At 32.7% G+C, this 15,830-nt stretch overlaps 3 protein-coding genes across 4 annotated transcripts; 2 read left to right on the top strand and 1 right to left on the bottom strand.

Moving 5' to 3' along the window:
* Positions 1 to 1,706: 1,706 nt before the first annotated feature.
* Positions 1,707 to 4,381, bottom strand: LOC106100234 (elongation of very long chain fatty acids protein 4-like). Of its 2 annotated transcripts, none has more exons than XM_013279028.1 (5): positions 4,294 to 4,381; positions 3,680 to 3,867; positions 2,910 to 2,987; positions 2,291 to 2,590; positions 1,707 to 1,945 (listed from the first exon to the last, which is right to left on the bottom strand). In XM_013279028.1, exons 1-5 carry the CDS (start codon positions 4,316 to 4,318, stop codon positions 1,772 to 1,774), a joined length of 765 nt encoding a protein of 254 aa, XP_013134482.1. In that variant the 5' UTR covers positions 4,319 to 4,381; the 3' UTR covers positions 1,707 to 1,771. The 2 variants fall into 2 exon arrangements, with proteins under 2 accessions (XP_013134482.1, XP_013134483.1); XM_013279029.1 differs by lacking the exon at positions 4,294 to 4,381 and adding an exon at positions 4,072 to 4,112.
* A 2,424-nt stretch (positions 4,382 to 6,805) lies between these two features.
* Positions 6,806 to 9,429, top strand: LOC106100077 (elongation of very long chain fatty acids protein 7-like). The gene is made up of 6 exons (XM_013278813.1): positions 6,806 to 6,857; positions 7,288 to 7,475; positions 8,185 to 8,253; positions 8,322 to 8,621; positions 9,095 to 9,293; positions 9,395 to 9,429. The coding sequence occupies exons 1-6, from the start codon at positions 6,806 to 6,808 to the stop codon at positions 9,427 to 9,429; spliced, it is 843 nt and encodes a 280-aa protein (XP_013134267.1).
* A 2,505-nt stretch (positions 9,430 to 11,934) lies between these two features.
* Positions 11,935 to 14,333, top strand: LOC106100076 (elongation of very long chain fatty acids protein 4-like). The gene is made up of 5 exons (XM_013278812.1): positions 11,935 to 11,977; positions 12,280 to 12,359; positions 12,529 to 12,603; positions 13,023 to 13,322; positions 14,100 to 14,333. The coding sequence occupies exons 1-5, from the start codon at positions 11,935 to 11,937 to the stop codon at positions 14,331 to 14,333; spliced, it is 732 nt and encodes a 243-aa protein (XP_013134266.1).
* The last annotated feature ends 1,497 nt before the right edge of the window (positions 14,334 to 15,830 follow it).

Below are 15,830 nucleotides of genomic sequence, written 5' to 3'. Positions count from 1 at the left end.
TGTGAGACGTAATATTCTATCTTAACTCAACAGTGGTAGAGCCCGCATTAACATCTCCGCACGAATGGGACAGCTCGTCCGGTGCAATACCACGACCACACAGAAGACAGGCGTGAAGTGGGAGCAACTCCGCGTTTCGTCTGATGAGTGTGGTGCCGGAGGCCCAACTTTAGTCCTTTTTCTCATAAGAATAGTATAGAAAGGGTACGTGGATTTGACGGTGGAGGAGACGCATAGGAACAGCAAATATCTTATTTATGTACATCTACTCCTCCGTTGATTAAGGGTAGGCAACGCTTCCACCATTGCGCAGATGTCAATGGGCAACGGTCGCTTCGCCATTTTGGCTTTTTTAGGTGGCCGCTTGCACCTTTGCCACCCTATAATATAAAAAAAAATTGCATCGTGAAAATCTAACTTTTAATTATTATTTTGTATCTATGAGGAGTAGCCTAAAACCAAATCACGTTTTACCAGGGTTAGGGGTTAAAAGTTGCTAAAAACATATAACAAATATAAGACCCCTTAACAGTGGTTTATTGCTTATCAGACACCACACTTTCATTACAATACGCCATAAAACAATACACATTTGACAAGAACACAATGGTCGACCTTGGAATACAGTCATATGCGCAATGAAATCTCTGTTCACGCCGAAATGTATTACCGTCTCTATTATTTTAAAGAGAAAGACAGAGAGATTAAATTCTAACTCGTATTGTATAAAATTGCATCGTAGTAACTGAATAACATAATCTTCAAGGTAACATTGGATATCGCAACAGTAACAGTCACTTGTAGAGAAATGGACCCTAGTTTTTGTGCGCGATGCTTGTTTTCGTACCATTCACTTATTGCGAACGAACGAACAGCGAACAGCAAGATGTATCGGTGTGAGGGAAGCACAAGCAAAGAAATTCTTCAATTAAACTAAATTCTAACAATAATTAACTACTTAATTTTAATAATAATTTCATAAATTAAAAGAATCGAATAAAGTTAGAAACAAAAACGTTACATCTTGTAAGTTGAATTAATACAATATGAAATTGTCAAATACCTTTTATACAAGCATTCGTCGAATGGCTGTTCGGCCGTTCGTTGTATGCACGCGGGACTTTTATGACTATGTAGACACACTTTACACAGCGTTGATAAAAAGTGTATGTCATAGCGATTTGTATTGTATTCCATACTACTGGAGAAATTTCATAACGTGAACGAAGAACTTTGTCACGTATAACGATGAATTCGGTATCGGTTTTTTAATTTTTTGTTGTATTAATGAAAGATCCAACTCTATAATTACAGAAAAAAATCACGTATAAGTGAAACATAAATGTGATCTGATATTTCTTATTGAAATTGTGCTTTATAGTCTTAGTACATAATCATGAAAATTTCTCTAACCTCTAAGTTAAGGAACGCCTATAATAATTAAATAGCAAACTTGAGCCAATGTTATATTAGAATGATCTTTTTTTTGTATTTTTGTTAATGCAATTTACTAAAAAACAACGTAGAAATTATTTAATTCTATCTAGATTCTAGATTACTCTTAGAATTTAAATAAAATCTTAAGTTATTTTTTTCAAGCACTCTATAATTTATGACATTTTTTTAACAAATCATATGTTTATTTCAGACATACTCATTTTACAAAAATCAAACATAAAAATAACAATTAAATTCTATTCCCTTTTTTCATTTTACACATACGTTTAATCAAAACTTTTACTAATTAACAATTTACATTTCCCTGAATAATTTATTTATCTTTTGCTATTTTCTTTGTGAAGTAACTTCTAATATAAAAGTTCATGAACAGTATAAAAAATATAGCAATACTGCCGACCCCGTACCAATGCCGTAGATCCGAGGAAGAGCACGGCGACGTTTTATTCTGATATACAAGGTAACAGATGATCAGAAGAAATTGTGTCTGAAACAATATTAAATGTACAATAATAATTAAATCCAAAGTATAAAAAGATCCAAAACCTATAATGGCTCGAAGTAAGCTGCGAGAGTATGTACACAAGTTTACTGATCCTTTGCTTCTTACAAACGCATAATACAGTGTTCTTGCAGCATGTGAAACATCGAGCCATCATTGAGTTTGCATAGTAATGTAACAAATTTAAATAACGATGAATACATTATTAATATGTATACGAGTACAAAGCGTTATAACAAACAGACAAACAGGTAAATATTTGATTATTTACATTTGAGAGGCGTTTTCTTTCGACGATTCTTGTTAAAGTGAAAAAAGTGTATAGCTTACCAATTGTAGGGTCGTAAGATATTTTTTCCACCAAATGTACTTAGCGTACTCCGGTCCTAGGCATGCCAATGCGTAATATGTGTACATTATCACATGAACGAAGCAATTTATCATTGCAACGAACAGATAAATGTCTGTAGGAAAATATATGTAGTAAATCCAGCCCCAAGTCGCCATCACGAAATGATGGTACACGTGAAGGAAGGTCACTTGATTGAATTTCTTGCGAAGAACGAAGAATATCGTATCTAATAAATCTAAATGCTTCGCTATGAAGTACCACATGATAGGTTCCAATATCTGAAAAGTGTTTATTATAATTTTAATTTCCTCAATTCATTTAAAACACAGAAAAAATCCTTTATCCCTGGGAAAAAATAACTAAAAAACCAAATTTCTAAAAAGAGATTCACTTAACAAAGGTAGAGATACACAGAACACACGTGAATTGTAAGTAATTCCGGGTCGGATATCTAAGACTTAGAGGCTAATTACATTTTTCTTCCCGTTCCCAATAATTTGTAACAAGGAAAGTATGATAAAGAAGGCATTTGGCAGAGAAAAGTCAGTAAAAGGTAGTAATTCCTTTTTTATGTCCGCTTCTCTGTACAATACTTACTGATTTCATCATCGGCATATTTGCCTCATACCAACATTTGCTCGGGAATAGGCCGTATTGTAACGTATGAGCGACAAACTGTAAAGGAAATGTTAGGTTACGATTAAAAAAAAACTGAGTTATTGAACTAACCGAAATATTAAAATACGAAGGGTGGATAAGGTCAGACGGTTTATCTTACTCTTACTAATATTATAAATGCGAAAGTTTAGATGGATGGATGGATGGATGGATGGATGTTTGTTAGCGTTTGTAGCCTAAACAGCTGAACGGATCTCCAAGAAATTTGGCACAGGTTTAGAGCATAGTCTGGAAGAACACATAGACTACTTTTTATCCCAGGACTAGTTACGGTTCCCGTAGGATTCATTGATTTAGTTTTTTTAATATTTATTCGATCATTCTGCAACGGTTCAACATATCTTAATGAAATTTGGCACAGATATAAAGCAAAGTCTGGAGTACACATGGGATAAGGTTCATCCCCGAGAAATGTCCGGTTCCCGAGGGATATGTAGCTTTTTGTTATATAGTTCGTATGTTTTCTAATACCACGCGGACGAAGTAGCGGTCAACAGCTAGTTTTCCATATTGCACAATCGAAACGAATGTAGAGTAAACTCTATGTTTCTTTTTAACTTCGTTATAGGAAGCGATACTATTCGGTAATATCCCTTTTCGCTTTCGCAGCAATGTGTTATAAGCCTTAAACACTTTTTAAGAAATTTTTTTGCAGTTATTTTCGTAAAATTAAACATGTAAATACTTACCAAGTAGAAATTGTATGCGGATAGTAAAACTTGAACAACATTGTATAAGAAAATAATTGACTTCAAATTGTACGGTTTTCTATTTTTCATGTAACTCGGCAAGAATTTGATTACGATTAATAAATAAAGTACAGAGATAGAACCAGCGGCCGTCAGAGTTTGCGCCAAGGTCCATGTTGCGTAAATATCTACAAAAAATAAAAACAAAAAAAAAGTATAATTTTTAGTAACGGGTAATAAAGTATTAAATACAGCTTTTGCCCTCGACATCAGCTGTGGTAATTACAAATAAAGGTAACTTATTAAGTAGCCTATGCGGTCTTCTAGATTATCCTCCACATCTGTGGCAAATTTCATCTATCGTTCAGAAAAAACCTTTTAAAAAAACCTACCCATTCATTTAAACTTTTAAATTTACAATATTAGCAAAAAGGTGGGAGATTTTAAGGAAGTAAGATTCAAGTAAATAAAATAAAGCATGGGATACTAGAGTATGACATGACATTATTATGTCAAAAGGTATTTTAATTTCTGTAAAAATAAATTAAAACGCATCTTATTGTATTACAATCAGTAATCACACAGAAAAAAATCTCATATTCAGTAATTCTTACCTTCGTATCGAATACCGGTGCCCATATTTAACTATTATAATTAATTTAATTTTATAATTAAAAGATGGCTAATTAAACAAAAGAAAATTTAAATTATGAACTCCCATACGGTGACGTCTTTCACCGAGCGCATCTAACATAAACTGCTTTTAACGCACTTCCCATTTGTATTTTTTTTTACAAATGTGAATATATTTTTAATTATTCTTCCACGGACACTGATTCCTTTTTATGTCTGAATTATTTTCATACTCACAAAGGTTTTTTTTTTTAATAGAATAGCAAGACTTTAACGTTTTTTAAATGTTTTTTTGTTTAATTTGATTATTTAAGTGGAAAATAATAAAACGAAAAAACGTAATCAAACTACATTGATTTAGAGTACATATAAATGTTGATCACATTAAATTAATTTGTTTTTACCATAAACACTGAACGTTAGAGCTTCGCTGGTCAGGGGTAAGCACCCCTGTATTCCGGTGGCCGCTTACTCTTTGTACAATACTGTTTCTGTGCGGCTTCATCCGCATCTAATTATAATAACTTTATTTTACTATTTTCATTTGTCAAATTCTCAATTGCAAATGTCAAAATTACCGGTACCATAATTACCTTGCTTCTTTAATGTTGACAGACTGTAGTGTGTGGTCCCTTTCTCACTTTAAGAGTTTTTTTCCAATTTATTTACCCTCTAAGTTTAATGCTGTGATTGCTGTCACAAAGTAGTGTGTGTTTACGATTTATTATATCAGTATAGTTTATTATTTTACTATTATTCAATTCAATTTATGTAGTGACACTTCATTATCTTCTAAGATCTTTGTTTTTCTATTTTTATCGTCTTCATTACTTCTCTTCTTCCATTATGTTTTCTCTCTTTCTTACTCAATACAGATTGTCTATTACAGGGCTGAAGCTAGCTATAGACCAGTTGTAATTTTCCACACTCTTTGTCAATAGAACTATGGTTCCATGACGTAATGATATAACATTATGCGCCTATTGATGACCTGTAATTATCATAGCTTTTGTTTGCAACTATTCATTAACAACGCAGACGTTTTGATTGAATAGTTTTTAAGGGTAATATCGGTAACTTAATTTTACAATGACTAGTCGTTTCCGTGCGGCTTCAATTGCATGAAAATTTTATTTTATTATTAACATTCCGTAAATTTTTCAACAAAAAATATCAAAAACCCAAAGTTTCAAGGCCCTTGCCTTTAGCTAAGAATTTAAGTGGCCTATTACCTGAGAATTGAAGTTACCATGGCAACCTTTTGCTTATTTACTGAGAATTTGTCGTTTTAATTTTAAATTATTACTTTAATGTGCAAATGAATATAAATTATTTCCTACTTTACTTAAATAAAAAAAAAACTTATTTAAACTTTGTATTTTATCTTCAAATATTTTAATACCAAACTAGCAGTTCTAGTGCGGCTTCATCCGCATGAAATGTCAAAATTCAAATGCACAAATGACAATTGCTTCCTTGATGTTGGCAGCAACTTATGGTCTCTTTCCCACATTAGGGTTTTTATCCAAAATTCCCTAAGTTTAATGGCGTGAAAATATATAGCCTAAAGCGTGACGTAAGTGGAAAGCTTTTTGTTAAAAAAGGAATTATTCAAAAATCTGCTGCAATTGCTGAGATCTTAGGCAAGAAAGAAGTGTGTGTTTACGCTTTATTATAATAGTATAGAGTATAGATAGATATAAATAGTGGTAGTTTGACAGTGGTAGAGCCCGCTTTAACATCTTCGCACGAATGGGTCGGCTCGCCCGGTGTAATACCACGACCACACAGAAAACGGGCGTGAAGTGGAAGCAATTCCGCGTTTCGTCTGATGAGTATGGTGCCGGAGGCCTAATTTTAGTCCCTTTCTCTTTCCCCCCTCTTCTTAAGAGGAAAGGATGGCAGGGAAAAGTGGATTTGACGGTGGAGGAGACGCATAGGAAGGGGAAATATCCTCTTTATGTGCGTCTTCTCCTCCGTCAATGAAGGGTAGGCAATGCATCTGCAATTGCGGATGTTTATGGTCAGCGGTCGCTTTCCATTTTGGTGGATTTAGGTGGTCGCTTCCTCGTTTGCCACCTTTTTTTAAAAAAAAAAAATAGATGTAAATGAACGATGAATTGAAAGAACTGATGAGCATTTGTTAAACAGAACTGAAAAGGGATACGTTAAATTAATGGTTGTTAAGTTATTACTAAGGAGTGGAGTAAATTTAATTCAAATAACAGTTTAATTAACAAATAAAGATATAATGCAGGGTTTAATTTAGGTCTTGTATAATTAATTTGATTTGTAATAAATTGAAAATCGAACACAAAATTAACATACAAAAGTGATAGCATTGCTTCATCCGATTACCACTTTCGTTTAGTATAAATACAATTACTCTCTCCTATTTAATTTAGACTGGATTAGGATCTCATGAATGTATAAAAAAATTTGTAGAATTTTTATAATGAATACTATGTTTTCTTGATTTTTCAAAAATATATAATGGATTTAAGTTATAAACCAATCATAGAAAATACAAAGGAAGCGATTGATTGTAAGTAATTGCTGATTTTATTAACGTTTCACGTTGTTTTGTTTTACGTAATGAATATAAATTAGCGACACATAAAATGCGTTTAAATAAAAAAAATATTTTTATATTACGTAATTAAATAAAACCTGAAGTCACGATGATTACATTAATGCAATTTTGTTACTAGTAATAAATTTTATTACGAAAATGTTCGTAACGATTCTTCAATACTTTTTTCATATAAAATGATTTTTTTTTAATTATGTCATAAGGTACATTTTGAAGTTAATCTAGTTTACTTTACTTAGTTACAGAAAGCGTAATTTATTGTAAATATGAATGATCCCTTCGATATATAGACAAGAAATTAACTCTATCAGCGAAACCATTATAAAAACCTGAAATTTCACGTCAACAATTCTTAAGAGTTAAAAAAAATTTCGAATTCCAGACTCCCTACAAATATGGACACTTCCAGAAACTATAGTATATTTAGTTTTTGTGATCGGCGCATATCTGGCCCTGGTTTTAAAGATATTACCTGCCTACATGAAGAACAGGCGACCGTACACGTTGAAAGGATTATTGATTTTTTATAATGCATTCCAAGTGTTTTATTCAGCGTATCTTGTTTTTATAGTAAGTTTCTATTTATTTATGAATCTGGTATAGAATATACATCAAGTAAAGTTAAGAAAACCACAAAAAAAAAACAACTGTAAAAGTAACATTGTAATACTAATCCTCCAAAAATTATAAACTCGACAGTTTAGATGGATGGATATTTTTTAGAGTTTGTCACCTAAACGGCCGAATGGATTTTGGAAGACCACAGACGCTACTGAATTACTTTTGTTTCTTTATTATTCCTCGCAGACGATATCGCGGGAAAAAACTAGTATTAACCGTTTTACTAAGCTGAAATTTAATCTAATAGTTCAAGGCAGATTCATTGGCAGATTTGAACCCCTTTAGCATTGCTTTGTCTGTACTTTTAGGTAATGAGTAAGTAAGCATTTAAAGGTCGTTGTTTGAGCAATAAAGTATTTGCATAAATACTAAGGACTTTATATTCCGAGTTCATGTAAGTGTGAAGTATTTTACGACGCACATTAATTGTTACTTGTTACTATCATTAGGTTGCAAAGTAACTGTTTCTTATCGTTAAGTTAAAAATGACAATTTTAAATTATTGATTATGGTATACTTTAAGTAAATCCACACAACTTTATCTTAAATGACGTTTTGTTGTCGTTAGGTATAGGTTATATAGATTTAGATACTGGTCGCTAAATTGATTAAAACTTTTTTATTAAATACATAAACTCTATGTACTTTAATATTCCAGTATACAAGTTACATATTGAAACACGGCATTATCTGCACATCATGTCCACAAGGAGAATTCTTAAAACAGGTTTGTAATAAAGATAAAATCATTTCAATACGTTTTGACATTTTTCTTAATCGTAAAATTATTTCTAGGTGACTCGAGATATATTCCCGTACTTCCTGGCGAAACAAATTGATCTGTTGGATACAGTATTTTTCGTGCTAAGGAAAAAGGATAATCAAGTGACATTTCTTCATGTGTACCATCATTGTATTATGGTGACATGGGCAACGTTGTACTATCTGCATAAACCGTCTGACCACTTCGTAGGCGTTGGCTTCATGAACAGTTTTGTGCATGTAATAATGTACGCATATTACGGACTATCAGCAATGGGACCTCAGTTCGCTAAATTTGTTTGGTGGAAAAAGCATTTGACGAAAATACAACTGGTAATTGAATAAATCTTTTCTAGTTCATTCGATGTTAACAGGGAATTTACCTGTGCAATGAAAAATGCTGTAATTAATTTAACAGTGGTAGAGCCCGCTTTAATCTTCGCACGAATGGGCCGGCTCCCTCGATGTAATACCACGACCACGCAGAAGACAGGCGTGAAGCGGGAGCAATTTCGCGTTTCGTCTGATGAGTGTGTTGCTGGCGGCCTAATATTATTCCCTTTCCTTCCCACCAACTTTTCAAGAGGAAAAGATTGGAAGCAAAAGTGTATCTGATGGCGGAGGAGACGTATAAGAAAGGGAAATATCCTGTTTAAATGCTTCTCCTCTGTCGATTAAGTGTAGTCAACGCTTCTGCGATTGAGGATGTCTTTAGGTAGCGGTCGCTTTGCCATTTCGGCGATTAAAGGTGCCCGCTTGCTAGTTTGCCACTTTTATAAAAAATATTAAAAAACGTTTATTTACAGATCCAATTCATCCTGGTGATCTCAAACTTGCACTATCAGCAGAAGTTGACGCCGTGCCCGATCCCATCTGTCTTCCATTACTTCTGCGTCATCAGCATAACCTCATTCTTTGTCCTATTTATGAAGTTTTACCTTAAAAGTTACATCAAACGATCAAATGAAATAAATACCCAATGCACCAATAATAAAAACTTTATATGTAGCGATTGTTTAAAAATAAAATAATTAAAAATGCAAATCTGGAGTTTTATTTTCACTATAAATTCATTAGTTATTAAACAAAGTTAGTTGTGTTCCTAGCAGTATTACTTGCAGAGGCAAATAAAAGACGTTGATTTATGATCTAAGCAAATAGACCGTTACCAATGCATGAGAGGCAATATTTGCTTACGGCAAATTTGTCTTTCGGAAAACCGAGAGAATAACCATAAATGAACGATTAATTACATTTTAAAATTAGAGTCTTATTTAAAAAAAACGAAAGTTAGTCTATGTGTTGTTCCAGACTATCCTCTACATCTATGTCACATTTCATCGCGATCCGTTCAGCAGCTTAGGCTACAAACTAACAAACATCCATTTATCCATCCATATAAACTAACATTAGTAAGAAAGATTATACAATATACTTATCTAGCTTTAGTTTTTAGAGTCGCGAGCAATAATCTTTCTTACTATTCCTAATAGGTGTTTCCAAATTGTATTGCCCGATTTCGGAATTACGCGAAGTATAATAGATCACAGACCAGTCCCTTGTGTTTGGTCACTCTGTTCAGTGTTTGTACATCTACAATTTGCTTTGGCGAAGACGCTTCCTACTAATTTAGCTGTCTTAAAATAATACATTTTATTACCTTAGTATTGATATTTTTATAAATATTTGCCTAAATCTTATTACCGTTTTAATATAAAAGTAATTAAGACATTAAGTAACACCAATTGAAATGTTTAATTATATATTTATTACAGGTCGTGTACTGACTTTAAATTCATTGACATTACGTAATTATATCGTGACGTGCTCGCAGGAGGCGATGTCTGTTTGTATTTACATAAAGCAAATATTTTAACCAATTATAGGAATACTAAGTATAAACCTTTGACTAGAAATAAAACATAGTTTCAATGCCGGCAAATTATTGAAGACTACCTTTCGCCCACGACTCCGTCCGTGTGGTATTAAAAAAAAAACAAGAAATGTGTTGTTCGAGATAATCCTTTACATGTATGCTAAATTTCATTGAGAACCGTTCGGCAGTCTAGGCTACAAACTCTAACAAACATCCTTCCATCCATCTAAACTTTCACATTTATAATATTAGTATGATTGTCAGCATTTTCTGGGATAAATATTAAAAAAAAATGTTTCTCATACATATATCATTGGAATGGAACAGTAACTTGCATGCCAGTTAACCAGAACCTACGTGACAAAATCAAGTTTCGTAGCCCTTCTCGAACCCAACTTCTACTTCCATGACTGTAGCATTTAGCTGTTTCAAAACCATCTGTAGTATATAGTCTACACATGCCTGTAGTTGGCACGTTCAAATAGCTCGCAAGCCAGTTACTAGCATGCTGTCTGTACTGTTATACTTAGTTTTTAAGTATATACTGTCACCAAAACTTAGTAGTATACTATTAGAAATCCAATTTCAATAAGATATTATATTATGAGATTAAAAAAAAACAGTAAACTATTGACCGCTTCCTTTTATTTTTATAGTAAAGTTTTTATCTGAACAAAAAAAATACTAATTACTCTACTCCGACTTTATACGCGCAGAAATAAAAAAAAACTATAAAAAAGAATTTTTAAAATCAGCTCAGCAGTTTTACGTGAATCCAATACATACAAAGAGACAAAATACGTTGAATATTTTTACTTTTAAAATGCTAAAACAAAATTACAATTTCTAATCCTCATATAGGAGAAGTCGTCAGAACTGTTCGATATAATCTTTACTAATATAAGAAAGCGTAAACACACTCTGTTTTGTAGGATCTCTGTTATCAGCGATCACTGCTTTTGAATCATAATTAAAAAAACCCTACAATTATGACAGAGTATTTGTTAAACGCTATTTAATGTAGAGGGTGAATAAATTGGAAAAAATGTCATGCGGGAAATGAACAAAAACTACAAACAGCAACAAAGAAGCATGGTAGAGCCCGCTTTAACATCTTCGCACGAATGGGTCGGCTCGCCCGGTGTAATACCACGACCACACAGAAAACAGGCGTGGAGTGGAAGCAATACCGTGTTTCGTCTGATGAGTGTGGTGCCGGAGGCCTAATTTCAGTCCCTTTTCCTTTCCACCCTTTGCTTAAGAGGAAAGAACGGAAAGGAAAGTGGATTTGACGGTGGAGGAGACGCATAGGAAGGGGAAATGCCCTCTTCATGTGCGTCTCCTCCTCCGTCAATTAAGGGTAGGCAACGCATCTGCAATTGCGGATGTTTATGGGCAGCGGTCGCTTATTATAAAAAAAGAAAATGATAGCCATCGTAACTGTAATTTTATCTAATGGCAAAGGTCTTCGTTTTGTGCATTTGAATTGGGACATTTGTAATTTAAAGTTTTACAAATGTAATTACTGCTTAGAGTTTTCATAATTTCATGCTGGTAAAGTCGCACGGCAATATGTAATAAAAATAAACAGATACGCATGCGTCTTTTGCGTCAAAACTTCAAGGGTGTAGAAATAAATAAAACATTTATCGATTTGTATTGCCTTTGTTATAAAAGGCGATTTATTTTTTAATTGCTCAGTTTACAAATTTATGTGAAGGGAGTTAGAAAAAGAATTCAATTTGAAAGAAGTGCTTAGTTGTTATCAAAATGGAGGAAGTATTGGAGGAAAATTATCTTCAATATGTTAAAAGTAAGTTTGTTTCTGTTTTTTTATTATTTAGGAGGTTTATTAGCATTAATTAAACGTATTTTTCTTTTTTAAGTACCAAACAATTGGTCAGCATTTCGGGCCCTCTGCGCGGCAGGATTGGTTGTAGCGATATATCTTTTGTCCGTCGTGCAATGGCTTCCCGTCTTCATGATGAAAAGGAAACCGTTTCAATTGAAGTCTCTTTTGTTATTTTATAATGCCTTCCAAGTAGTCTTTTCCGGATATATGGTGTACATTGTAAGTAGTCCTACATTGTTATATGTTTTTTTTTGTCCTTTAAGAGAACGGAGGAAACGAGTTGCAGGGAAACCGAGGTGATCTACGCCAATGGATATTTGAGATAGTGAAGGAATATGATGTAGTTAGTTTAGATAGATGAATGTTTGTTAGAGTTTGTAGCCTAAACTGCTAAACATATCTAGATTAAATTTGGCACATTAGTGGATTCTTATTGATTTATAATCAATCACATACGAATTTATCTAAGTCCAGAAAAGAGTATGATACAAGAAATTTATTTGTATTTTCAGTATATTGATTATGTTTGGGATTTCGGCATATTTCCATTCAGATGCCCACAAAATAATCCAGAAATGATGACCACGGTAAGCACATTTTATTAACTTTATGACAGTACAAATAGATTCGGACTATTTTAATTCTTTATTTTTCATCTTTAATATATATGATTCCAAAATGATTCTAAATATCGAAATAGTAATCGAAAAACACAATCTTTTGCTTATAGTGGCGAATTATTTTTATCTACGTTTCACGCAAAGTAATCAAAATAAATTTTGAGAACATTGACTATTTCTCATCAATCTGGTTTTGTTTTACAGAGGATCGGCACATTATGTGCTACTCTTTCATACATCTCTATCAGCAGTCATATCTATAATTTCTTTTTAAGTATATCCTCTTTCACACAATCTATCCACACTTTATTGGTCTTCCTCTATCTCTGTAGTCATCATCATCTAATATTCCTGTTGTAAGTAATCAAGCATGTTTTCTTTTTCAGGTAAGAAACAATATTTACCCCTATTTTGTTGCGAAGCATTTGGACTTACTTGACACGGTGTTCTTCAGGCTCCGCAAGAAAGACAATCAGGTGTCTTTCCTTCATTTATATCACCACAGCATCATGGTGGTGTGGGGTTGGCTGTACTACAAGTTCCTACCGACTGACCATTTCGTTATCACCGGTCTGTTGAACAACATCGTTCACGTAATGATGTACGCCTACTACGGAATATCCTGTCTGGGACCTCAATATGCCAGATATGTTTGGTGGAAGAAACATTTGACAAAGATGCAATTGGTGAGCTAATTAATCTTTACAATTAAACTAGCTAGAGCTCGCGACTTCGTCTCCGTGGATTAAAAAAATAATAAAAGATACAGCTTATGTTACTCACAGATAAAATGGACATTGTTCCCAACCGTCACCACTCTCTGTCCCCACGTGAAAATAAAAAGTTTCATCCGTCACATCTTTTAGTCCCACTATCACAAATAAGGTGACAGATGGAACCGTTTTGTAATAAATTAAATAATGTAAGTTCCAACCGTCCCCTCGTCGCAAAAGGTGGAACGGATGAAACTTTTTATTTTCATCTGTTTCCACGTGGGGACAGAGCGTAGTGACGGTTAAGAATAATCCTATAATGGTTGGTAAATATCAAATGGCGAAATTTTTTTTTCAATTGGAGCAGTAGTTTTTGAGTTATTTCAATACATACAAAAATAAAAAAATACAAATCTTTCTTCTTCATAATATTACAAAGATTACTATGTTATGTTTCTATCTAATACTTTGAATAAGGTCAAATTTCTTTTGAATCTACTTCACGAAGATCACAAATTAGTAACTAACATATATTTTTTTATTTATTATTTATTTATTTAATAGTGTGATTCTTGTAATACTGTTACAAGATCAATTTGTAATATGAAATTTCTATTTGAAATCTAATCGAGCATTTGATCGTCGTTTGTTTTCTTAAGTGATCACGAAAGATATATTAACCAAGCGCCTGATATTTCTAAGCATCTTCTTATTAACTGTGTCACTAATTAAATTTTTTAATATTCTCAGGTACAATTCGTATTGGCGGTTACGAATCTCTACTACCAACAGAAGTGGACTCCGTGCCCTTTGCCTCTCGGCTTCCATTACTTCGCATTGGGAACTTTATTCTCATTTTTCTTCCTCTTCCTTAATTTTTACTTCAAAAGTTACAGAACACGTAGAAATCACGAAAAGAAACAACGTGATGCAGACAATAATTTAAAAGTAGCAAATAAGAATGGAATTTTAAAAAGTAATTGATTCGATATCCTGAATGTCTTTAGATAGGAAATAATCTTTCTAGTCTAGAAGAAGCGTCATATTAATACTCGGTCTGTCGAAGCATACACACGACTTTGTGGAAAGGATGTCAGCAATCAAACCATATTTTTGAAGTAACTCTTTTGAAGTAGCCCTATACTTGCGACACGCTATAGGGTATATATTTACTCTATTAAACTTTGAAGATAAATAAATTGAAAAAAAAAAACCTGAAGTCGGAAAGAGACCATAAACTACAAGCTGCTAAAATTTAGGAAGCAAGGTTATTATGGTAACGGTAATTTTGACATTTGCAATTGAGAATTTGAGAAATGTAAACAATAAAATGAAGTTTTTATAATTTTATGCGGATGAAGCCGCACAAGACCAGCTAGTTGTAGTATAAAGTTCTAAGAAAACGTTTGGAAACAAGTTTGTATCCTTCATTTAAGCATATCTTCAGTTAAAAATGTCCCTTTCTCGTCTATTCTAGGCGTCTACTCTTTCCTAAAACATTCATTATACGCAGAAATATCTTTATATTATTCTCTGCGTGAATTGCATTTATTTGTCAAAATAAAAAAAAATGAAATAGTTAAGCAATTATTTTTATTTTAATTAAAACTAATTTATTAAGTGATTTTGTCTTTTACTCGTATTTATATAAATATTTTCAATAAATAAGATCACAGTATAGTCAGTAACCTTACGACAACGCCTGTCACTTTCGCATAGTTAATATTATGTTAAGTGTATTTGAGATGCAAATATTTTGTTACGTTAAATATTGTCTTTCTTTCGTACATTCTACTTTTTCGTATCACCTTTTTATTTTTATGTTTATATCAAATATGATAAAAATGTTATAACTAGATTAGAATGTTCAAATAGCAATAACACATTTTTTTTAATTGAAAATATTACATGAGACAAATTAAAAAATATGCACAAATATGGCCCCGCAAAAGCCATACTCGTATAATTGGTTTGTCCGCGGGTGCACTGGTTACAATTAACAATACAACATATATAGAGTGTCGTAGTGGTGTAGGATAATTTTATGACATGTTTTTTTTTTTGTGTAGAATTACATAAAATACATACATATATAATATACTGTATATGAATAAAATATTCTGTTCAAGGGCTATTATCAAAAAGATGGCTTTCCAAACGTTTAACAGTTTAAATTTTGAATTTAGATTTGCTATTTCAGGTGATATTTTGACATCTGCCATAAGTAGTTGGTTTTTTTTTATGCATTACATTTTCCCGACCTTGGAAAACTTAACTGAATACAATAACTTAATGAATACAACTTGAGTCAATAATAACGAGAACATTTTTTATAAAACTACATATATTTGATTCTGCAATCATGTCTCCAATTAGTTGGATTTCGAGTCAGATATTATTAATATGGAAAAATACACAAAGTCCAATGTCTATTGCGAAAAATGAAAATCAGCATAAATAAAGAGGTCATTGCACTTTCCT

This window comes from Papilio polytes, unplaced genomic scaffold (genome assembly GCF_000836215.1).
Source record: "Papilio polytes unplaced genomic scaffold, Ppol_1.0 DF824069.1, whole genome shotgun sequence".
Classification (NCBI taxonomy): domain Eukaryota; kingdom Metazoa; phylum Arthropoda; class Insecta; order Lepidoptera; family Papilionidae; genus Papilio; species Papilio polytes.
This window is presented reverse-complemented; position numbering and strand designations above follow the sequence as displayed.